Source organism: Podarcis cretensis (genome assembly GCF_951804945.1).
Source record: "Podarcis cretensis genome assembly, chromosome: 13".
Taxonomy (NCBI): domain Eukaryota; kingdom Metazoa; phylum Chordata; class Lepidosauria; order Squamata; family Lacertidae; genus Podarcis; species Podarcis cretensis.
In genome coordinates this window covers 26169415-26194973 of record NC_137182.1, presented here as the reverse complement: position 1 = coordinate 26194973, position 25559 = coordinate 26169415, and the positions used below count along the sequence as shown (strand labels likewise).

Genomic DNA, 25559 nt, shown 5'->3' with positions numbered 1-25559 from the left:
GAGCTAACAATAATTGCGTGGGACGCAGGTGGCGCTGTGGGTTAAAGCCTCAGCGCCTAGGGCTTGCTGATCGAAAGGTCGGCGGTTCGAATCCCTGCGGCGGGGTGCGCTCCCGCTGCTCGGTCCCAGCGCCTGCCAACCTAGCAGTTCGAAAGCACCTCCGGGTGCAAGTAGATAAATAGGGACCGCTTACCAGCGGGAAGGTAAACGGCGTTTCCGTGTGCGGCTCTGGCTCTGGCTCTGGCCAGAGCAGCTTCGTCACGCTGGCCACGTGACCCGGAAGTGTCTCCGGACAGCGCTGGCCCCTGGCCTCTTAAGTGAGATGGGCGCACAACCCCAGAGTCTGTCAAGACTGGCCCGTACAGGCAGGGGTACCTTTACCTTTACCTTTAACAATAATTGCAGAATTGCTGGGCGACAAATCAGAGCAACCTTTCCAACTCTAGGAATCTCAGCCCAAAGTGGCACCTGCCAATGGCCAGGCTAAGGTAGCTTATGTTTGTATAAGCAGCACACGTCAGAGTAAGTGTTTATCTCAAACTTGCTGGAGTAAAGACAGGGCCAATTCCAACAACAGGACAAGAAGAAAATGAAACACTCAGGTCATCTTCTGTTGAGATCAAATGCAGAAACCAAAGTGTTCCCTTAGAGAGTACAATCACCAAATGCACAAATAGTGCCTGAAAAAACATGTTTATCTTCTGAAGTCCTGTCTGAGCCTTGTAAGACTGACAGAAATCTTACTATTCATATCACCGGGAACAGCTCTCAAAATTCGGAGGTGAGTGACTGAATAGCGGAACTATCAGACATTTCAATAGTGCTGTTATATGGATTGTCGTTCCTTTAAATAAAAAAAGGTGTGAGCTGGAGCGATGCCTGGATCATGTCGTCATATAGCTGAGCCACTAGGTGGCCCTGGTCTTAGTTGGGTCTGGGTGGAGTGAGGCGTTTCCTCTGTCCTCGTCTTGTTGGACGGAAGAAAAGTTCTTGTCTAGCTTCCTGATTGGTGGGTCCTCCCAGGCTTCCATGATAAGGAGGCCCTCACTCTCTGGTATCTTTCTCTAAAACTATGTGCCCATTGATCTCATTGAAAGTATCCAGCATCAGTTTCTGTGTGCTGTCAGCAAGTGCAGGGACATCTTCTGGGTCAAAGCCTCGTGTTTTTATCGGGCAAAATCTGGATGATCCACTTATCTGAAGGTGGCAGGGAGCAACAGAGAGAAAGAGAGACAGTGCAACTTAATTCTATGCAGAAATTGCCTTGTAAAGCCTATGCCTTAAGCAGTGGTCTATACATGGGTATATAAAGGAATAATATTTAAATAAATTTCAGAACAGGTCCAAAATGGCAGTGTTGTACAGAGGAGGAGAAAGGAGTGGCTAAACACCCCCTCCCCAGAAATAAGTCATATAGTGATTAAGGTAGTAATTTTTATACAGCATTCAAATTCAAATTAAATCAAGTGGAAAAGGCTTTCAAGCAAAATATACATTCTCACTTCACGTTGAAGTGTATAAATCAAATAAGCAAGACTGTCATTTAGACTCACTCAAATCTACAAAATGGCCTCTGGCCATCTTTGAAGTTGGGGGGTTGTTGATAATACGAGGTCACAACAGGGATTATGGGGATCTGGGTAGCAAAAGACAGTGGGAAATTAAGAGACCCAGAAGGCACTAAGCAATATTTTAACAGGGAAGGTGAACCTACAGGGATGGTCTTGCCTTTCAGAGTTTGACTCTTACCTGAGGTGGAACAAGGGTTCTATTTGGGGCTGACCCAACCAGAGCTGGCCCAAGACAGTTTGGTGCATGTGGCAAACCACCAACTGGTGCCCTCAGCCCCGCAGAGAAGAAGGGGTGAGTGAAGATCAGGCGCAGGAGAGGGGTGCATTGGAGCTACCTTTGAGGAGCCGATGTTCCTTATTCTCCCAATAAAATAATTGAGGGGGCTGCCCTCCCGCAAGTTCACAGACATTGCCATTCAAATGGGGGGGGGGGTGAAATTTGGCTCCAACATCCTACAAGCCCTTACTCCCAATCCTCAGCAAAATGCATAATTAATAATATAGACTCAAATACCATAGGAATCCAAAGAGGCACAAAACAAGGCTGCCCACTGTCTCTCTATTCATCTTGGCCCTGGAACCCCTAGCAATCCAACTCCAAGCAGCCCAAGATATCAAGGGTGTGGTAAGAAGAGGTAAAACCTACATACTAGGGCTCTTCGCAGATGACCAGAGGTTCACAACACCAGACCCCATCAACACAGCAACCACCCTAACTAAATAACACATTCATACCCTAACTAAATAACTCAACACATTGGTGTCGGGCCTACAAGTAAACTTTGCAAAATCTGAGGCTATGTGCTTCAACACCACCATCCCTATCCAAAAGGTACTCGCCAACTACAAAGATAAAACTCTGCTGCACCAAATTCAGATACCTAGAGGTTCAAATAACCAGAAACCTCAACAAACTATACTTCCACAATTACAAGACCCTGTGGTGACAAATCAACAGAGACTTCACCCTCTCAGACAAAATAGCCATGATCAAAATGACCACCCTCCCAAAACTAACCTATTTATTCCAAACCCTCCGAATCTGGATTCCCCCAACCAAACTCCCGAAGTGGCAGAAAAAAACTACAGGTGTTGATTTTCACACACAAAAAGCCAAGAATAAGCCCCAAATACTTGCACCTCCCCTCCTCAGAAGGAGGATGTGAAATCCCCAAAATAGAATCATATTATATTGCCAGCCCATATAACATAATCCCGTATATTCTAGAAAACGAGACAAAACAATGGGTCCACTTTGAGAGAGAAACCATCGAAACCATCCCCACAACAGCATACCCATTTCTCCCAAACAAAGTAAAGAAAATCCCCACAGCACTGAACAAGTTCACTTAGTCCATGCTTAAAGCATAGAAGGGAAAAGTAGGCAAACTATCACCATCCCCACTAACCCCCCTGTCCTACCACCCACAAAACCTCCAGATAAAAACCTGGCAAGCCAAAGGCCTACACTGTTTAAAAGACTTCTACAAAACAACAAACCCATGCCAACACAAAAAATACAAGACAAACTAGGACACACCCAAATACCTTGGCTAACACACCATCAACTACATGCCTTCTTAAACAATCTAGCAGTAAAATCAGCAGCCACTGGGCCCTTGACCACCTTCGAAAACCTCCTGACAGGAAAAGGACATGACAAATAGATGGTATCCACAATATACAAAATACTGCTCTAAAATTCCACACACACCCTTGACACAATCGAAGAGCAATGGGAACACGGCTATGAAATTAACCCCACCCAATGGACTAGAATGTGGTCTAAACCTCCCTTTGAATCCATCTTAGCCAAAAGAAGGGAACTCGCTCTGAAACTCATCTGCAGGTGGCACTTAACACCATGGAAACTGGCACTGATACTCCCAGGAACCTCAAAGATGCTGAAGAGGCTGCACCTCCACAGGCACATACCTCCACATGTGGTGGGAATGCCCCAAAATCCAATCCTTCTGGACAGCAGTCCGACAAGAGATATACAAAATAACTAAACAGGTTTTAGAACTCACCCCAGAACTGGCCCTACTGAACATCTTCCAAGATCATAATGGCCACTCACATTATACAGAGTTTATAACCCACCTACACTCATACCAGCCGCCTCATAATCAGACCCTGGAGGGACCTGTCAGGACTAAACATGGACCAATGGTATCAAATTGTATGAGAAACAGCCTTACTAGAAAAGCTAACCAATAAACTGAAACTGACACGGGGACAAATAGAAGAGGACAACTTCACCCCAGTATGGCTCCCCTTTATCACATATACAGCCCAACAAGAGAACAAGAATCCATTGACAGTATACGAATCAATCTGACTTACCTGACCCAACATGCCCCCCCCCACAAATGCAAACAAACCCCACTGCAGACAATCACAGACAACCAACCACGCCCTGCCCCCCAATACCTCTCACTATCAAGGAAATGTAATGAACGAACAGAAAGAGAGCCTACCCAGTTGACGCTGACACAAAACCCCACACGTACACTATATAAAAGAATATAAGCCTCCCCATCTCCTCTCCCCTCTCTTTTCCCACAACTTTATACTGTACTCAACACTAATGTCTCACAACAAATGTAACTGATTTAAAGAAAGACAGTACAACCTGAAAAAAGAGACAAGGCATGTACTTTTGTAAACGAAGAAATATATATATTGTGCCACTGTGGTGGCATGAGGAGGGGGAGATGTCAGCAGCAGGGTTTGAAATTAGCAGGTTGCCAGGCTCATTTTCTTCCTAAAGATTCTCCATTTGTGAACACCTCAAAAAGTCTGGGTGCCATTTTTTGCACCTGGCTGACACTCAAGTATTACTGAAATTTATGTGCTTTGAAGCTTCAAAGTATATGTTAAGGATAGACAATATGTTAAGGAGTTTAACAATCAAGGGTAGAGTGCTTTGAAAACTGGAAAAAAATGTGTGTGTGCCATGTCTTGTGATCAGTTCTGTAGGGTAAGGCTCATCTGGGCCTCCCCCAATACCCAATATTTTATTCAACTTGGCAGCCCTGGTTGGGGGGCGGGGAGATCAATTTGGGAAGCATTTTTATAGTCTTTCAGATCGGAACTGTGACAAATGTTCAGGAATGGAAAACCTGAGTGATAAATCACGTTTTTCCACCAAAAATGTAGCATTGATAGACTCATGGAAGCCCATGAGTCGAAGAAATCCGCCAGCATGACACAAATATCTATTTCACAATTCACACGTTTACCTGAGCCTTCACAGCCACATTGAAGACTCCTCGCTTGAAGGGAAGTACTGTGGCTGTCCAGTTCCTGGTGCCTTCTGGGCAAACCCAGACCCTCAGCTGCATAAGAAAGGGGCAGAGAAAAAAGACCACATTAAAATGTGTACATGGACCACATCTTTGGAGATCACAGTGAAATGTTACTATTTCCTCACTCTTCCCGGTGTATTTTGGCCTGTCACTCAAACTGCTAATGGTCTAGCTAGGAAACCAGTTAGAAAATATGAGACTGTATCAGGACTGAGGATATGCCTACCCTAAATGCCCTTCTGCCCCCAGGAACAGCTGCAGTTTCTCAGTAGGGTAGACTCCTTTCTCCTTTGTTCCCTGGGGCAGATGGCTCCACATTCTCCTTATAGTCATGCATGGCACATATCCTTTCTTTACTCACCCACCTGGCAAAATCCTCTTCCAAATATCTGGTGTGCAGAGCAAAATATTTCACCACCCCAGAGCCCAGGAAGCTGCCTTCTACCAGGTGAGGATCTCTCCAAGGGTGTGGGTACAAAAACCTCCCCACCACATGCTGCTACTTAAATTATTATTTCTCAGCTGGAGATGCCAGCAGCTGGAGCCATTGTGTTTGCAAAGCATGCACTCTACCCCCACCCCAAGCGATGGCCCCTCCCAGGGGTTGCTGCAGTCTCATAGGGTCCCTTTGACTCCTCTCCCACCAGCCATCCTTTCCCAGCTACTCCCCTCCCAGAGCTGCACCCCTCTCTGCATGTGCTCTCACGTTCTGCTGCAGCAGGGTCCTTGTGATGTGATCCATGGTGTCCCTGGCTGAGCTCTTATTATTGCGGTCAACAAAAATGAATTTGGAAAACCACAGGGTGAAGCCCAGTGGGCCCATGTACATCATCTCCTTTTTGGTTAGTATCACACAGCAGTCAGGATATAACTCCGCTATCACTTGGGATGGAAGGAAGACTTTGTTAGAATGTGTCAGAATGCAAACGACTTTTGGGTCGTTTGCATTCTGACACTTTGTGAGAAGGCTTTGTGGCTAGAAATTATTCTGCCTGGATCTTCCCTGCTCCCAACCTATCTTCCTGGACATGTATTCAGCTTTTGTAGTGGTGAAATAAATTGCAAACATTGCCATTCTTCCAGTGTTATTTTCCAAGAAAAACAGATGCCGGATCTCGCCACGAACACCTCCATTGTTCTCCTAGAATGGCAATTATCTTTTAGTTTGGAAAATACCCACCACCCTCCTGCACCAATTTGATTTTGAGCTGTAAGCTCACATCTTTTGCCTCCTCTCACATGCATGCTGTGCTCCTGTCTTGCCTCCTCCCTGAGGCTGGAGATGGAGCACAGCAGTGCCAGATCTACAAATTTGGCCATGATGGGCAAAAGTCTATGCTGCCACCTTCCTCACCTGCAGGTGGGTCAGAGACAAACCATTCTATTTCAGACATACAGGCCTCGGGCAGAGCCATAAGCAGCCGTGGGCAGGGCCAGGATGGAAGGATGAACAACCAATGCCCCTCGAGGACCAGGAGAGGGAGAAATGTGTGGTTAAGATGGTGGGGTGTTGAGGGAGGTGTCCATGAGGGCCTGTCCAGATCTCAGTGATGAAGAAGGAGACAGGACAGCCCTGAGGGGTCCTGGGCTTAGATAAGCGGATGGAGGGGGTGCGTGTCCTGCAGCACACCCTCATTTTCCTTCTCCCACACTTCATCTGCATCATAGTCAGGAAGCAGAGCACGGTGTCACTTGCTGCGCCCCCAACCTTCCCCCTAGGACACCCATTCCTTTGATCTGGGCCTGGATTATGCTCCTAATAAAATTCACATCTTTTCCAATAAGTTTCAATGCAACATTTCAAAGGCGACAGGCTAGCAACATACCCAGAATATTGAGAATGGACTGATGGTTAGCAACAACCATATACGGCCCCTTGGTATTCAGATTTTCGGAGCCTTGAGCCGTGATCTTGACGCCAAGGAAATATTTCATTTGCCGCATCACGAAGCAAAGAATCCTGCAGGGGGCAGAAAACAGGCAGGCAGTGTGAACAAGGAACTGCATTTATTTGCGTGTTCATACCTTGCCTCCTAAGCAAAATAACTGAGGAAGCTTACACTGTGTACAAAATACAATAAAAGAGATGAATTAGTGGAAAGAAGGAAATACAACCCCCTCCCTGCCACCTTCAATTGTTGCAACTCCCACTTTGCTGTTGAATCTCTAGGTTACTTATTGCAACCTTTGAAGGAAGTCTGCAATGAAATTTTGGAAGGGAAGAGGGCGCCAGAGTCGTGGAAAGAGGCATATATCACGCTTACACCGAAAACAGAGACTGAAAAGACTCAACTTAAGAACTACCGCCCCATATCCTTATTAAATGTGGATTACAAAATTTTTGCTGATATCTTGGCTAAAAGATTGAAAAAAGTATTGATGGAAGAGATTCATAAAGACCAAGCGGGTTTTCTCCCGAGAAGACATTTGTCCGACAATTTGAGGAATATAATTGATATTTTGGAAAAATTAGATGTGAATATAAACACTAAAGCAGTTCTGATATTTGTGGACGCGGAGAAAGCCTTTGACAATATTTCTTGGAGTTTTATGAAAAAGAATCTACAGGGGATGGGGGTAGGGCAAGGCTTTGAAAATGGTATAGGCGCAATATATTCTGAGCAGAAAGCAAAACTAATTGTAAATAATGTGGTTACGGAAGAATTTAAGATAGAAAAAGGGACACGACAGGGGTGCCCAATTTCCCCGTTGCTTTTTATTTCGGTTCTGGAGGTCTTGCTGAACATGATTAGAAGAGACCAGTGTTGATTTGTAGCATCCAAGTGCACAGCGGAATGATGAGGAATACGTGCCAACATGCTATATATTGTTTTATTTACATTTCATAGCTGGTAGATTACAGAAAACCATCTTGTCTCTGCCGAAGCAGAAAAATGCATCCTCTCTCCTCTGAAGCACAGAGAGAATCACACTGAACTGCAAAGAACAGTGAAAAACAGGAAACCAGTGTACGTCACATCCAGTCTCCTTTTCCCGTGGGAAACACAACAGTACAGACTGTGGAATGTAAACATTGTCTTGTGACAAGCCTTTCGCTGCACAGTGAAGAGAGCAGAAACCAACATCCTCCCCCTTTCTGTGAACACCACTGGGCAGCGTGTTCGTACAATATCAGTACAAACCCAACTTCTGTACATAGGTACAGTGTTGATCCCTTGATACAATCTTGGACAATACATCAGCAGGAATTTCATTACCTGGCATATAGGACACCGTTACGAGTCCCTTCTGAATACGTTCCTTAGCATGTTGCAACTTCAGTTGCAAGTGCTTCGTGCTTTGCTTACAACCTTCAGAATTCAGCAAAGCCAAACATGCTTTGTTGTCCTGGTAAACCTGGATTGGACATTTGACAGGAATTTTCATGTCTTTGCACAATTGTAACAACCATTCACAATCCTTAAGTGAATAAGACAGTGCATTCAGCTCAGCTTCACAAGTACTTAAGCTAACTGTTGTTTGCTTCTTGCATGACCAATCAAAAAGACCCTGATTGTACATGTAGCAAACTCCAGACGTGCTTTTCCTGTCTGTAGTGTCACTTCCAAAACTTGCATCTGCAAATATCTCAAGACCACCAGACTTCTGATTGTTAAATCTCAGTCTGTAATGCATAGTGCCTTTCAAATACCGCGCTATGCGTTTCAGAGCTTTCCAATCCTTAACAGTAGGATTGTTGACTTGTCTGCTTAGCAAATTACAGCTAACAGCAATGTCTGGTCTTGAACATCTGGCAATGAAGTTTAGCTTGCCTAGCACACTTCTGTACAGTGTAGTGTCAGAAAATGCTTCTTCAGTGTCATCTACCTGATAACCTGTTATCATTGGTGTGTCTACAGGGTTAGCATCCATCAGGTTTAGTTTGCTTAACACATCAGCAATTTTCCGTGACTGGTGTACTAGAATGTTACCATCTTGATCTCTCTCTATTTCCAGAGATAGGTAGTTGTTTACCTCACCAAGATCTTTCATGTCAAAGTGTTCCTTCAGTTGAGCTAGGGCGGTATTGTACATTGTGACATCTTTCCAAAAGAATAAAAGATCATCAACATAAAACAAACAATACAGTTTCTTTTGCCCCTCCTCTTTGACAAATACACATGGATCAGCTTTCCCTTGTTTAAAACCTAGAGAAAACAATACTTCAGTGAGTTTTGTGTGCCAACACCGTGCACTTTGTTTGAGACCATAAAGGGACTTCTTCAGAGCACAAACAAATCCCTGTTTTACCTGTACGCCATCAGGTGGAAGCATATAAAGTGATTCATCTAGAGATCCGTACAGAAAAGCTGTATTCACATCGTGGTGACTAATGTGTAGATTCTCCTCTGCAGCTAGCTTGAGCATAAGTCTAATGCTCTCATACCTCACTGTGGGTGAGTAGGTCTCGTGATAGTCTTCACCTGGTACCTGTGCAAAACCTCTGGCTACCAATCTGGCTTTGTGTCTGACTATCTTGCCATTTTGATCAGTCTTCGCTTTGAAGACCCATTTGCTTCCAAGCAGTTTCATTCCTGGAACTACTGGAACAAGTTCCCATGTTTTGTTCCTTTCCAAGGAATCAAGCTCAGCCTTCATGGCATTTAACCATGGCTCAGCTTCCTTTGAATCCAAATCCTGGATTTCTTGGAAACTTGAAGGTTCAAATACCTTCTTGGAACTTTTAACAGCTGTTACTGCTATCTTAGCAAACTCATCAGCAAATCTCTTTGGAGGTCTGCCTTTTGTGGCTCTTTGTGACCTGCGAATGAGCCGTAGGTCTTCAACACTCTCCTCTTCCTTCTTAGGAGAAAAGCGACCTATTGTGAACAATGGTTCCTCCAATTCTTGATCAGAGCTTTCAGAGGGTCGCACAGAGGCTTTCGCACTCTTGAAATCCTCTGAATCACCCGATTCAGTTTCAGACTCAGAATCAGTTTCAGTCTCAGAATCAGAACTTTCATCAGTGGGTGTGGGTGGTTGTGGTTGCTTTTGACTATCCTCAGTCTCATCACTGTCATCAGGGTAACATTGGAAAATTCCCACATTCTCCCCCCACTTGGCATTGTACTCAACACTTCTTGTGAGCTTAATTGTCTTAGAGTCAGTCATCCTTATTCTGTAAGAACCTTTCTCATAACCTAGAAAGATACCATGCAAACCACGCTTGTCTAACTTGGTGTTTTGTGGTGAGTGAACCCACATGTCAGAACCAAAAATTTTCATGTGTTTGATGTATGGCTTTTTGCCAAACATCTTCTCATAGGGGGTACAACCAATCGCTGAAGATAACCTGCGATTATAACTGTAAGTGAAACATGAGAGAGCTTCGGCCCAATAACTCTCTGGAAGATTTGCATCATGTAGCAAGGTTTTTAACCCTTGAAGCAATGTTTGATTTGCTCGTTCCGCAAGTCCATTCTGCCATGGCGAGTGAGGACTAGACAAATCGTGTTGAATTCCTTTCTCAGTCAGAAAAGCTTCAAACTGCTGAGAAGTGAATTCTCCCCCGCGATCTGTGAAAAGAATTTTTACCTTCTTACCATGCACATTTCCCAACCAAGCACAGAATTCCTTGAACCTAGGAAAAGCCTCTGATTTCTGCTTGAGATTGTACACATGAATATACCTGGAAAATGCATCAATGAGAACCATGAAGTACCTATTTCCACCCAAAGAGGGCGCTAGTGGTCCAACCAAATCAGCATGAACAATTTGGTATGGTTCTGTAGCTTGCCTACTAGACACCTTACCTTTCGCAGCCATTTTCACCTTGTTTGCTGTGCATGCCTTGCACTTCATGTGGTACCTGCAGGGTTTAATAGTCATACCTTCAACCAAGGCAGGCATTTTAGATACTGCCTCAAAACCCAAATGTCCAAATTTTCGATGAAAATCATGAATACATTCTGCATGCAAACTTTCGTTAGTACCTGCAATGCAACAAGTGTCATCCTGCACAACATCATCATAATACAAAACATATAAACGATCAACATATTCAGCATACAATACATAATCATTTTTCTTTGTGATGATGCACCTTTTGTTCTTAAAGGAAACGTCAATGTTCCGCTCATTCAGCTGTCCAACGCTGAGCAGATTATGTTTGGCATCTGGAACATAAAGTACATTCTGTATCGATAAGTCCAAACTGTGAAGAACAACAGTTCCGTAGCCTTTACTGGGAATTGTGTGGTCATCCGCCTGGTGAATCGCACCTTCCTGCGGTGTAAAAGACACGAACAGTCGCTTATCGTTGCACATGTGATGGGTTGCCGCTGAATCAACAACGAAGAAAGATCTAGACGTCTTCTGGACCTCTGCAACTTTTGGAGTGAAGCGTGAGACCATTGCTTTGTGCTGCGTTGTCCTGGACACCGGACATTTGCCTTTGCTCTGGCCTTTTCCACGCGATGAGCTTTCGCTGCGCTGCTCTGTCTTGGCCCTGGGATATCTGCATTCCCTCTTCATATGGCCTAGACGTCCACACGAGTAGCATTTCACTGCCTTCAAAGCTTTGGCGCCATCTGGTGGTTCCACTGCACTATGGGATGACGTCTGTGAAGACTCCCCCTTTCCCATGCAGCTATCACCCTGGCAATCTGCTTCATCCTGAATCATGGCAGTATCACAGGCTACTCTGAGCTGAGCATGTGGCTGATTGGCATCAGATTCCCCACTTGCATCAGCCAGCCTTCTGCAGCTAGCCATCTTATGCAGCTTGTTAAAATAAAACATAGTAGATCCAGCTTCTGTCATCAAGTGAGCCTCCCTCAAAGCGTCCCAAATTTCTCTGGCTGAGGTCTTATCACTCAATAGACAGAGCTCTTCTGGGGATACTATCAATGTAAGAGTTCCCCTTGCTTTGGAATCTTTAGCCTTCCATGCATCTGTAACTGGAGCTGGGGGGGTGTCTGTAATAACTTCAAACAGACCCTCTTTCCGCAGAATAGCCTCTGCATAGATAACCCAGTCCGTATAATTTTTCTTATTGAGCTTGGGAATCCCACAAGCATCCTGAAGGGCCATCATGACTCTGGCATTAGCCTTCTGCATCATCTCTGCTGCTTTAAACAAGCTGCTTTATACAAGCTGCGTCTCTGCTGCTTCAAGCCTCATTCCAAAGGCAAGTTCAAAACAGCTTTCTCTCTGCTGCCTTTAAAACATGCTGCGTCACTTCTGTTATCAGCAGCTGCTTCAGCCCAAAAGTTACTTTCGATTTCGCCAGCATAGCCATAGCCGCTGCCTGTTTCCGGCAAACGGACATAAAAGTTCAAAGTCCAGCCATAAAGCCATTAATTAGATGCTGGCAGGCTGCCCGGAGCAGTAGCACATACCTCATCAATCATCTTGACGCGCAGATACCGTCCGATCCGTCCCTCTGCATTCCGATCCTTTTTCCGGAATTCCAATGACTGCGTCTTCTTCTGGGCCCATAACCATGAATGTTGATTTGTAGCATCCAAGTGCACAGCGGAATGATGAGGAATACGTGCCAACATGCTATATATTGTTTTATTTACATTTCATAGCTGGTAGATTACAGAAAACCATCTTGTCTCTGCCGAAGCAGAAAAATGCATCCTCTCTCCTCTGAAGCACAGAGAGAATCACACTGAACTGCAAAGAACAGTGAAAAACAGGAAACCAGTGTACGTCACATCCAGTCTCCTTTTCCCGTGGGAAACACAACAGTACAGACTGTGGAATGTAAACATTGTCTTGTGACAAGCCTTTCGCTGCACAGTGAAGAGAGCAGAAACCAACATCAGTTGGTCAAAGGTATAGAGGTCGGAACCAAACAGTACAAATTGAGAGCATTTGCAGATGACTTAGTTTTGACGCTACAGGAGCCAGACTCTAGTACTAAAAGGGTTCTAGACTTAATTCAAGAATTTGGTCAAGTGGCAGGATTTAAACTGAATAAGTTAAAAACCAAGGTTTTAGAGAAAAACCTAACACTAACTGAAAAAGAAAGGTTTCAGAATGAGACTGGTTTGACTGTAGTTAAGAAAGTGAAATATTTGGGGATTAATATGACAGCAAAAAATGTGAACTTATTTAAAGATAATTATGAAAAATGTTGGACAGAAGTGAAGAGAGACTTAGAAATATGGTCAAATTTGAAGCTTTCCTTGTTGGGCCGAATTGCAGTTATAAAGATGAATGTATTGCCTAGAATTCTGTTTTTGTTTCAAACTTTGCAGATTGTGGACAAGATGGATTGTTTCAAGAAGTGGCAGAAAGATATTTCTAGATTTGTCTGGCAGGGCAAGAAGCCCAGAATAAAATTTAAGATATTAACTGATGTAAAGGAAAGGGGTGGATTTGCCCTGCCAGACTTTAAACTCTACTATGAATCAGCAGTGTTTTGCTGGTTGAAAGACTGGCTACTTCTTGAGAACACAGACATTTTGGACTTAGAAGGATTTAATAATGCTTTTGGGTGGCATGCATATTTGTGGTATGACAAGGTTAAAGTACATAAAGCATTTAAAAACCATATTGTCAGGAAAGCTTTGTTTAATGTTTGGATAAGATACAAAGATTTATTGGAAAATAAAACCCCAAGGTGGTTGTCACCAATGGAAGCGAAAGCTTTCGAAAGACTTAATATGGAGTCCAAATGGCCAAAATATTGGGAAATTTTGGAACAAGAGGGAGACACATTGAAATTGCAGAGTTTTGAGAAACTAAAAAACAAAGTGCGAGACTGGCTTCATTATTATCAGATAATGGAGGCTTATAAATTGGACAAGAAAATTGGTTTCCAGGTGGAAAAATCAAAATTAGAAACAGAATTGTTAGAACCTAAAACTAAGATTTTGTCAAAGATGTATAACTTGCTGTTGAAATGGAACGCTCAGGATGAAACGGTGAAGTCTGCTATGATTAAATGGGCACAAGATGTTGGACATAACATTATGTTTGCTGACTGGGAACAGTTATGGACCACCGGTTTGAAATTTACGGCATGCAACGCCTTAAAAGAGAATATTATGAAAATGATTTACAGGTGGTACATGACCCCAGTCAAGCTTGCAAAAATTTATCATTTGCCAGATAATAAATGTTGGAAATGTAAAGAGACTGAAGGTACATTCTTTCACCTTTGCTGGACATGCCCAAGGATTAAGGCTTTCTGGGAAATGATCTATAATGAAATGAAAAAGGTATTTAAATATACCTTCCCTAAGAAACCAGAAGCCTTTCTTCTGGGCATGGTCGGCCAATTGGTGCCAAAGAAGGATAGAACTTTCTTTATGTATGCGACAACAGCAGCAAGAATACTCATCGCAAAATATTGGAAGACGCAAGATTTACCCACTCTGGAAGAATGGCAGATGAAGGTGATGGACTATATGGGACTAGCAGAAATGACTGGCAGAATCCGAGACCAGGGAAAAGAGTCGGCGAAAGAAGACTGGAAGAAATTTAAAGACTATTTGCAGAAATATTACAAAATTAATGAATGTTAGAATGATGTTGGACAGAAATTAAGTGGTTACCAGCTGTAATGTAAAGGTTGAGCAATAAGTTATAATAAGTTGTAAATAAGTTGTAATAAGGATTTGTTGAGTTAAGAATTCGAATTGGAATACAAAAGGGGGAGGTGAGAGGAGGTCTGGGAAACAAGGTAATGGAAATAGGTAATGGAATATGATATTTGTTTTAATTGTTTTTTAATTTTGTATTTTTGTTACTTTTTGTTACTTTTTGATTTTTGTTTCTTTTGTATTAATTTGGAAATTCTAATAAATAATTATATATAAAAAAAAATAATAACTGAGGAAGCTTACACTGTGTACAAAATACAATAAAAGAGATGAATTAGTGGAAAGAAGGAAATACAACCCCCTCCCTGCCACCTTCAATTGTCGCAACTCCCACTTTGCTGTTGAATCTCTAGGTCACCCAGCAGGTCTCTGAGGAAATAGTCCCAGCCCAAAAATGGCTGCTAAAGCTGCCGGTTGTTAGTCTCTCGCAGACTAAGATAGAGATGGGGACCCTGCGGCTTTTCCTTGTTGCTGGACTCTGACTGCCATCAATCCCAGCTGGTGAGACCAATGGTCAGGGATGCTGGGAGCTGTAGTTCGGCCAGATCTGAAGGATTTCAGCTTCCTTACTCCATGTTGTAGGCCACATTCAGACTCACATTTTGAGGGAGGGGTTAGGATTGCCCCCCCCCATTGCCCCTGCATATACCAGTAGGCATATTGTTGCACCACCATCCCAATCTTACAGCAGAGTGAGATTTCAGGGGTCTCTGCACTTACCCTCTGCACTTTTGGGATTGAGGTAAAATGGAGACTGTGGTGTCTTTATGATGGATAGTTTATTTGCACATACATACAACCTGAGTTTGGGGAATGGGATTCCCAGCATTTACAGCCCAAGAGAATCTCACGCGTCTCCCATATGTGCAAAGCCTGTCTCAGACTTTAAAGAGACTTCAGCCATGGCTCTGCATCTCTCCCTTCCACTTGCAGACTCGAGAGGACGTTTCTTCCCCACCCCCACAATGTGCTCTGATCCCACCACGTTCTCAAGCTTGTAAAACCTTTCCCACCCCACCCCAACTGTTTGCTTACATCAGCCCCACGGCAATTCTGAAACTGTATTGTTTTTGCTAACAAACCCCCATTTGCGGCTGGCACAGCCTCTGCTTTGCGGAGGTCTGGTCTTTGTTTCTTAATGGCTTATCTCCCAGGGGATTCCCTGGTGGGGGGGGGGAGCAGGTTTAGCCTGTATTTTTACACTGGTAAATCTAACATCCAATGGTTCACCTTAATACTCAAAGCACTGATTGAAGCCCAGAACCCAAGAATTTAAGGGAGGATCTGTTGGGAGAGTGCTCTGGGCTATCTGCAGCCCCCTGGATCTCCGAGCGTCCCCTGGTGAGCATAGCTCTGAAAAAGGCATCCCCTTCTTCTCCAGGGCGCTCCAGTGACATAAACCAACTTGATTTATGCACACTAGCCTTCTCTCTTGACACAGCAAAAAGGAAAGAGGAATCATAATTCTAAACTACTATTTATTTACAGAATATTTACAGACAACAGCATTATGGCATCTGTTCTCTCCAGCTCCGAGAACAAATAGGGCAGGGTAAAAGTGAAGGTACAGTTTCACAGACACACACTGGAAGAGAGGTAAGACAGTCTTCCTTTCTCAGGCTCCACTCAGAAAGGCGTGTGAAATATACCAGTCACAAAATCAGCATCGGGGAGCTTGAAATTCTAACAGGATCTGGAACCCAGGAATTCAGGGGCTCATGGCACCCCACACACCCACAGTAGTATGTATGTCAAGGGTGCGAAGGGCTCTCAGGTGCATAGAACTCCTTTGTGGGAGGAGGATCCTGGGCCAGTTGGGACTACATTTGTGTTTAGGATTTCCATGCACATATGTTTTACAGGGCAGGGTACTCCACCCAGGCCTCTAACTCCCTTATAATTATGGGGAGGGTGGCTGATATCTTCTCATAGCTTTCTATGCCTTAGGCTGCTGTTTGTGGTCCAGGAGCAAGGCTGTAAACAAATGTGATGGCACCAATCCTACATGTGGAAGACTCTGAAGTATTGCAGTGGGTTTTGTAATACTGATCTCTAAATCAGATTAGTTGCTTGGATGAGGGTGTGAGCACCACAGCATTCAACACTTGTTATTCCCAGGAGCTGGCACTCAGAGACATATTGCCACCCAGTGCTATTTTTATAGAAAAAGAGGTGCCAGATCTCACTATGAACGCCTCTCTTGTTCTCTTATAATGTCAATTGCGCCCACCCAAGAGGTGCCGGAAGTGAGTTTCAATGAGTTCTGTCTGGAAAAAAAGGCCTGCTGCCTCTGCCATTTTGGGCCATGGGTAGTAGTCACAGAATGTGTCTGTCTAACCCACGAAGAAGAGAAGAAGAAGAGTTTGGATTTGATATCCCGCCTTTCACTCCCTTTAAGGAGTCTCAAAGCGGCTAACATTCTCCTTTCCCTTCCTCCCCCACAACAAACACTCTGTGAGGTGAGTGAGGCTGAGAGACTTCAGAGAAGTGTGACTGGCCCAAGGTCACCCAGCAGCTGCATGTGGAGGAGTGGAGACGCGAACCCAGTTCCCCAGATTACGAGCCTACCGCTATTAACCACTACACCACACTGGCTCTACACCACGAAAAGAAAAGAAAAGAAAAGAGAAAAGAAAAGAAAAGAAAAGAAAAGAAAAGAAAAGAAAAGAAAAGAAAAGAAAAGAAAAGAAAAGAAAAGAAAAGAAAAGAAAAGAAAAGAAAGCAGCCACCTAACTTCACCACATATTGGGGTAGTGAATCCTAGTTTGACTGCACAAAGAAGCACTTTCTTCTACCTGTCCTGAATTTCTCCATGTTCAGCATCATGGGATGGTCCCAAGTTCTTAGTATTATGAGTGCAAGAGAAAAGAAATAATCCCTATCCACTTTTCCATATCGTTCAGTTTCCCACAGTGGCCAACAGTATTTCTATACACCATACACTATGTTATAATCCTATATCATCATGTCCTCCCTTTACTCACTTTCACCTGTAAACCTTACAGTTTAACATGCTGTAATTTTCCTCAAAAGGGAGTTGCTCCAGCCCACTAATCACTTTGGCTGCCCTTTTCTCTGCTCTTTTCCCACTGTACAATATCCTTTCTGAAGTGCAGTGACCAGACATGTACACAGTCTTCCAGTGCAGGTGGAAGGGATGCTGATATTGCCAGTTTTACTTTCTATACCTTTCCTAATTATCCCTAGCATGGAATTCAACCTCAACTGTATTGGCCATTTGGCTATAAGCTTGTTGTTTATAAAGTCATATTTAAAATTGCTTTACACATGGTTCAGATTTGTTTTTTATTTATGGGCCATCTTGACTTTGCTTTGCATTTACATTATTAATATTATACAAGTGAGCATGCCCAATATAAAGAGACTTTTCTGTGTCCAAACCAATCAAGAGTTTAACAATTTTCATTTGATTAGGCTACATTGTGTTATCAAGTATGATTAATGGCTTAATTTTCCTGAATTCGTTGATCAGGGAATCTGAAAACATATGGAGGTGGTAATGTAGCCTATAGTGAATAATACATTGCACTAAAAAACGAGATCCTTTTGTTATTCCTGAAGCTAGTGCAAATTAATTTCATCAAGTTCTAACATGGAATAGGTTTCCTACAAGAAATCCTATTTCGGGGGGAGGGGAACTCAGCAACGAATCCAGACTGTTGCGAGATGGCTTATGCATTGCATAGAATCACACCGTTTTAAAATTGCAAGGGACTTTGGAGGTCAACTTTTCCAGCTCAGTACTTAGTGCAGATGCAGCACACCTGACAGATGACTGTCCAGCCTCTGCTTAAACATTTCCAGTGAAGCAAGGATCTCCTCTTTGAGGGGCTTGGGACAGACTAACTGGACCTCCTCCCCTTTTGGCATTCTAAATGTTCAAGCAGCACATCTGGCTCTTTGCTGTTTTAAACAGCTTCATTGGAGGGTTCTCCTGTTATGAGGATGTGAGAAAACCTCTCTCTAACCACTTTTGCCACACATAAGTTTAGACACCTCTGCCACGTTCTTCCATACTTACCGTGTTTTTCTGTGTATAACATGCCCCCGTGTATAAGATGCCCCCTATTTTGGGGGACTCAAATTGCTCAGAGTTTTTGAGCTTTTGGGGGGGAGGAATGCCCAGAGTTGTGGAGCTTTTTTTGCGGGGGGGGGGGGGGAGGGATGCAGAAAATCACTAACCCGACTGACAAACACTGACAAATGCTTGCGTCACAGAATCCAACAAACATATACCTGCTTGCCAACCAATTGCCGCAGAGCCAGCCAATCCACAGCAGCCATTGCCACAGCCACCAATCACCCACCAGATCACTGCTGACAAGCTGAAGCTCGTGGTTGCAGCCAATCACCAGCCCCTCCAATGCACTATCTGTGTATAAGACGACCCCCGTTTTTAAACATTATTTTAGAGTAAAAAAAAAACTTGTCTTATACACGGGAAAGTATGGTACTTACTTACTTACTTACTTACTCACTTACTTACTTACTTATTTAAAAGGTAAAGGTAAAGGGACCCCTGACCATTAGGTCCAGTCATGACCCACTCTGGGGTTGTGGCACTCATCTCGCTTTATTGGCTGAGGGAGCTTCCGGGTCATGTGACCAGCATGACTAAGCTGCTTCTGGCAAACCAGAGCAGCACACGGAAACGCCGTCTACCTTCCCACCAGAGTGGTACCTATTTATCTACTTGCACTTTGACATGCTTTTGAACTGCTAGGTTGGCAAGAGCAGGGACCGAGCAACGGGAGCTCACCCCGTCGCGGGGATTCGAATACTCGACCTTCTGATCGGCAAGTCCTAGGCTCTGTGGTTTAACCCACAGCGCCACCCGCATCCCTACTTACTTACTTCTTTTTTTAATCCCTCCCTTCACCAGCAGGGCCGGGGGCGGGGTTTACAACAATTCAAATTCAGTATTAAAAAAACAGTTAAAATAAATTACAGTCACAGGAATAGGGTGGGTCCTGTATCCATGTATGCGGAACTAAGTAAAATGATTAGGACAGCAGTCAGAGAGGGAAGCTCAGTGACAAAAAGGGAAGTCACAGATTAAGGGAACAGCTAGCCGGCAGTAACTCGGCACAAGCAGTTCAGAGGCAGAGCAGGACAGAAAGAGTTAGGAGTTGAATGCAAGCCTGTAAAGAATAAAGTTCTTTGTTTTATGTTATTCCTGCTTGATTATTAGTATAACCAACTAGTAAGAAGTCCTGAAAACAATGCATCTCAGGTGCCAAAGGCTTGGTGTGGTGAGGGTGCCAGGCATACCTCTCTGGGGAAGAAATTCCACAATTCATGGGCCACCAAAGAGAATGCCCTTTCCCAGGCCTTCCCCCCGCCCCACAACTTCTGTGGACAGTGGACCTACCAAGAGGGACTCCTGTGCTCATCTTAACACCCAAGATGGTCTGTAGAGAGAGAGGCAATCCCTGGTTTCCTTTCCTGCACTTTTTCTAGTTGCACAATAACTTTCTTGAGGGATATCAACCAGAATTGTATGCAGAGTATTTTGAGTGATTATCCCATTCCCAAGCAACTTTGCAAGGGAAAATCCTGTCTCCTAGGCTCAAAATGTTGGCAATCCCTGGCCTGTTTCAAAAGGAGGTGAATGTCCCTGTGACCATTCCCAAAAGTTGCAGATAGAGCCAAGGCTGCCTACGCACTTCATGTTTTCCACTCTCCGCCCCATGAATAGAGCTATCGAAGGGGACAGTAGAGTAGTCAATACTGTGATCCAGCCATAGATTTATAGCCTTGAAGAAGAGCAACAAGTGATTTTGTATTCTTAGTTGTACAACATATAAAGGCAGCTGAACATACCAAGGTGAAGAAAGGGGATGGTCTTCATACTGATATCGTAAACTTTGGCTGGTATGCTTGTGTGCAAGACTTGAGTTGGACCTGTATTTGCATTAGTATGTTATCCAGTCTGCTAATTAAAGCAATTTATATTGAGTTTAACTTAGGTGCTTAATGGGGGGAATTTTTTTTCTTCAGGACGTTTAAAAACCACATGGTTAAATAATAATAATAATAATAAATTTTATTTATACCCCACCCTCCCTGGCCAGAACTGGGCTCAGGGAGGCTAACACCAGTAAAATTACAGTAAAAACATAATGGAGGGGGGGGGACCCAATTTAAAATACAGGTTAAAATGCAATTTAAAATGCAGCCTCATTTTAAAAGTAGCCCATAGATCAAAACCATAAGGGGAGGGAAACATAAGGGTCAGACTGAGTCCAAACCAAAGGCCAGGCAGAACAGCTCTGTCTTGCAGGCCCTGCAGAAAGATGTCAAGTCCCGCAGGGCCTTAGTCTCTTGTGACATAGCTGTTAAGTTGTGGGTGAACATATCAGACTACACAGAGATTCTTCAACAGCTCTTGTTTATTCACAGTCCACGACAGAACTGAACTGAAGGGTTCAGTCAGCCTGCTTATATAGAGCTCCAGTACAATGTTACTGTAGCAACTTTCTAAAACTACCCAATCACTGAACGTCACTTTTGATCCTTCATTTGCATAACTATCTACAGTATCCCCCTGCTGGCCCAGGGTGAGAACTTCAGTACATAACAATAGCGTTCCACCAAGTCGGGGCCAGTACTGAAAAGGCCCTGGCCCTAGTTGAGACAGGACACATCTGTAACGTTTAGGTCATTTATGTAAGGTAAAGGTAAAGGTACCCCTGCCCGTACGGGCCAGTCGTGTCCGACTCTAGGGTTGCACGCTCATCTCGCTCAAGAGGCCGGGAACCAGCGCTGTCCAGAGACACTTCCGAGTCACGTGGCCAGCATGACTAAGCGGCATCTGGCGAGACAGCACCAGCGGCACACACAATAACGCTGTTTATCTTCCTGCTATAAAGCGGTACCTATTTATCTACTTGCACTTAGGGGTGCTTTCAAACTGCTAGGTGGGCAGGAGCTGGGACCGAACGACGGGAGCTCACCCCACCGCGGGGATTCAAACCGCCGACCTTGCGATCAGTAAGTCCTAGGCACTGAGGTTTTACCCACAGCGCCACCCGCGTCCCTTAATCATTTAAGGGACCTTTGTCCCTTTGTCATTTATGACAAACTTTCAATTTCCAGTGTCTACAATAATGTACAGTGTACAGGAATGGAACTGTAGTCCTGAGCTGCTTGTGTATTTGCTGGTGTATATTATGGGAATGCATGTTTTTCTTTCTGGTTTGTTCCCATAGGGATTATAGGAGCAGGATGAAGCAAGATGAAGCAATTGCCTCAGGCAGCAGGGGCCCCAGGGGCTGCAGATCTGACCTCCAAGGAATACATTATACATAGATATTTTTTCCCCGTGTCCTGCCTTGTTCCTGATGGTAGAGCTTCGCTCCCTGCTTCTTCCCTGGCAGGAGGATGGCGCCATTTTGTGGTTTGCCTCAGGTGCCAAAACGTCTTGGACCAGGCCTGTATCTGGCTGACTAGTTTTGGCTGAGGCCTCTGCCGCTGCATGTGTGAAGGATGGCACATCCCTCACCTGAGGAGGGGGGATTTAAAGGCCTAAACTTCCTTGAACCGGGATCCCGAGAAGGGGAGCCGATCAAAGGGATCTGAGGTAAGACACAGAAGTCACACCACTCAGCTGTCCCGAATGAAGCAGGCGTGTACCACTTCTGGTGGCCACAGCGAGGCTGAGTGGGCCGTGATAATAGGCCGCGATAAGGCCGAGGCCTAGCCACAGTGGCGGACTGTCCAGGCTAGGGTATTCTTATTGAATAAGTATATCCCTATTTTCATCGGGAAAATGTCAGCGTGTATGTTGCTGCCATTCCCAACTTTCTTCATCTGCTGCCATATTTTTTTCTTTTGGTATTATTGTGCATTCATGTGTTGTGAGCTGCCTCTCAGGTTTTTGTTTTTTGTTTGTTTTTTTGTTTTTACAAGTAAAGGTGAGGTATAAATATTTTCAGTTAAATTGAAAATGCATCAAGAGAGCGAGTGCTCGCTGTGTAGGGGCATCTCCTTAATTCAGCAGAGTCAGAATTTGCCACTCTATGCGTTCTTTTCATTCTTTTAGAATGCTACCTCTGAAGAGATCTCAGGCCAAAATGGGCAACAGGTTAACAATGTGTGCTTGCCAGTAAATGTCCCTTTTTTTTCTTTTCTCTTCACTTAAAAATAGCTGTGTGGTGGCAGCAAGAGCCTGATCAGGACCTCGGCACGAGAGAAAGGGGGAGCTTAACCCTTCCTTTCCCTGGTAAAGGCAGTACCTTTTTTTCTTTAAAAAAAAAAAGTTTAGGGGTACAGTGGTATCTTGGGTTACATACGCGTCAGGTTACATACGCTTCAGGTTACAGACTCCGCTAACCCAGAAATAGTGCTTCAGGATGAGAACAGAAATCGTGCTCCAGCGGCGGAGCGGCAGCAGGAGGCCTCATTAGCTAAAGTGGTGCTTCAGGTTAAGAACAGTTTCAGGTTAAGAACAGACCTCCGGAACGAATTAAGTACTTAACCCAAGGTACCACTGTACTCTCATTATGACTCAAGAAAATCACCATTTGTGCAATGGCATGGCTTCTAAACATTTTGTTCTCTCTCTGGTCACAAAGCTCTTGGTCCCCATTTCCAAAAAGATTGGGACCTTGCCCTGGAAGATGCTCAGGCTCTGAGTGTATGTGCTGTTTGTCAATCACCATATAATGAGATCAGTTACAGAACAGCACAGCAGAGCACAGAATATGAGTTTTAAATTAGTGTTTTAATTAGTGTTTTTATAGTTGTTCTGATTTTGTGTGGAGTGCCCTACCTGGGTGGATGGAGCAGCCAAGTAATTTTCGTTGTCCCCGAGAGGGGGCAATGACAATAAAGATTATTATTATTATTATTATTATTAAAACGATACAAAAAGGGGGACACCTATTTCAGAGACCTGTCCCTCCTGTTTGTTAACCGCCTTCCGCACATGGCTGTGTCCTTCAGGCACCTTGGACTGCTGCAACATCTGGGCAGATGGTTGGACATGGTAAAACAGACCTTGTTTTCCTGATGTTTTGAGGTCTTACACCAATGGGTTTTCTAGAAGCATTCCAAAGACTCTGCTTGGTGACTTGACCCCCCCCCCCCCCGCAAAGGTCCTTGGTCTCAAAAGGAGGAGAAACTATGCTAGGACCAGACCATGTCAGCACTGAGAGGCAGGTTTAGTCACTTTCTGAAGACTGTCCCTGTCTCCAGGTCTGGTCTTGACAAGAAGGATACAAGTATCAACAAGGGTCTCCCACGTGGCTTTAAGGTGCTGCTGCGCAATGGCAGGTCAAGAAGACTGGTGCCATCCATGACTTAATCATGGATGGGAGAACTGACCTGGCATGTCAGTCAGTGGATTTTATTGTTTGTAGCCAATGGCCATCACAATACAGTATGAGCACAAATCATGCAATTACAGAACGAAAGAGATTTCATGCACCAGCCCAGGACAAATCTACAATGTCCAAAATTCAATACATTCCTTCCAGTCAGCATCCCTGGGGTTTGGCACTTGCACTACCTAGAAAGGTTGCCCTTATCTTTCTTGCCATGAGTGTGAATAGTGCCACCCTATAGCTGGTGCATTTATCAACATCTGCCAGCAGCCATTTAATTTTCAAATAATCTGGTTGACCTTCTAGGGCGATCTGAAAAGGGGAGATAAATTTAGCTTTGAGTGAATCATACAATGGACAATATAAAATATAGTGTACAAGATCTTCAATAGGCCCTGATCCACATATACAAAAGCACTCTGATTCTGAACTGCCAGGGAGAAAACATCAGATGAAGAGGAAAGCTCCTAGCCTATATAATTGATGTAAAGACTGACTAGGAGTCATATCAAGATGCAGCCTTGTTTAACTCCCTTTGCTGTTCTAATTGAACCAGATAGAAAGCATGCCCTGCCACACTGAATTTTAATATCAGTGTTAGTATAAAGTTGTTTCCCAAGATGCATCCCACATGAACAACACATCTTTCAACATACCAACCACAGTGCTCTAGAAGATGAAGTCACATTCCTGTGTTTTAGTCCAGATAGTCCTTCTACATATTGTCATGAGATTTCGGCCGATTGCACATTCTGTCCTCTATTTCGCTTGTGCTGCTGCTCTACTTTTTTTAAAAAATATGTATGTTTCTAAGTGCTCTCTTTCCATTGCACTCTCTTGCTTAATCCCTGTTGCCCCACTTACACAAATCCCTTTTAGGATCTCCTTCACCGCCTTCCCAAACAGTGTTGCAGTCTGGATTTCATCAGTACAACTGAGATCAAAGTAGGATTTTAGTTCTGATGAAATGCACCCATCTATTAGACCATGCTGCAACAGCAAGGGAAGGAAATTCCAGCAAAAAGATTTCACAGGTGTGTCTAGTAACTGCATGGCAGCTCACCCTCTGAGAATGGGCAGAGGTCAAGGAACATAGATATTGTATTGTGGGATTATAATGTGGGATTGCTACTGTTCCTAACTGTCTTCATCTGCTGCTATATTGTTTCATTTGGTTTTGGTATTATTATGTATTGTGTTGTGAGCTGCGTTAGGGTTTTTTTTAACAAGTAAAGGTGAGGTATAAATATTTTCAGTTAAATTGAAAATATAGCAGGGGAGTGCTGTCTGTTTAGAAACATGTCCATAATTTGGTCAGTCATTATTCATTATTTCATTATTTCATTTTTTTAATGCTGCCTTACCTCTGAAGGAATCTCAGGACAAAATGGGCAATAGTTGTGTTTGCCATTAAATGTCCCCTAAATGCCATTAAATCTCCCAGTCATTTTCTTTTCTTTTAAAAACAGCTGTGTGGTGGTAAGAGCCTGATGAGGACCTCGACATGATAGAAAAGGGAATTTAACTCTTCCTTCCCATGTTATCGTTGCAACGAAACATCCTTCGCCACTGGCGAAGCTACTATGCCCATGGGAATGATGGCTGTTTGAGAGAAAAACTATGTCAGACAGTAGCACAGGGAGGAAAGGGTTAAATTCCTACCCCCATGCCCTCTTGTCACCTGGGGTGGTCTGCCCCCACCGCACCCCCTTCCTATGCCTCTAGTGAACTCCAAATCTTCAGATCTTGCTAAATTTCATCTAGATCAGG

General features: G+C 44.0%; 2 protein-coding genes and 1 long non-coding RNA gene across 3 annotated transcripts in view; 1 reads left to right on the top strand and 2 right to left on the bottom strand.

Moving 5' to 3' along the window:
• The window catches only part of LOC307200365, a 33467-nt gene that overhangs the window by 1559 nt on the left and 6349 nt on the right, over positions 1 to 25559 (bottom strand). The gene's annotated exons all lie outside the window — the stretch shown is intronic.
• The window catches only part of FTSJ3 (FtsJ RNA 2'-O-methyltransferase 3), a 53170-nt gene that overhangs the window by 23426 nt on the left and 4185 nt on the right, over positions 1 to 25559 (top strand). The gene's annotated exons all lie outside the window — the stretch shown is intronic.
• Positions 550 to 25203, bottom strand: LOC307200347 (1-acyl-sn-glycerol-3-phosphate acyltransferase alpha-like). The gene is made up of 6 exons (XM_079948911.1): positions 25154 to 25203; positions 6709 to 6842; positions 5589 to 5764; positions 4817 to 4912; positions 1554 to 1636; positions 550 to 1197 (listed from the first exon to the last, which is right to left on the bottom strand). Exons 1-6 carry the CDS (start codon positions 25198 to 25200, stop codon positions 1194 to 1196), a joined length of 540 nt encoding a protein of 179 aa, XP_079805037.1. The 5' UTR covers positions 25201 to 25203; the 3' UTR covers positions 550 to 1193.

Bases quoted from the DNA above. Each gene is read 5' to 3' on its own strand.
- LOC307200347 (XM_079948911.1), bottom strand. From the start codon at position 25,200: ATGGCAAACACAACTATTGCCCATTTTGTCCTGAGATTCCTTCAGAG. The intron at 6,843-25,153 runs GTAAGGCAGCAT...TGCCCCCTGCAG, and splicing joins GTCCTGAGATTCCTTCAGAG to GATTCTTTGCTTCGTGATGC. The intron at 5,765-6,708 runs GTATGTTGCTAG...TTCCATCCCAAG, and splicing joins GTCCATTCTCAATATTCTGG to TGATAGCGGAGTTATATCCT.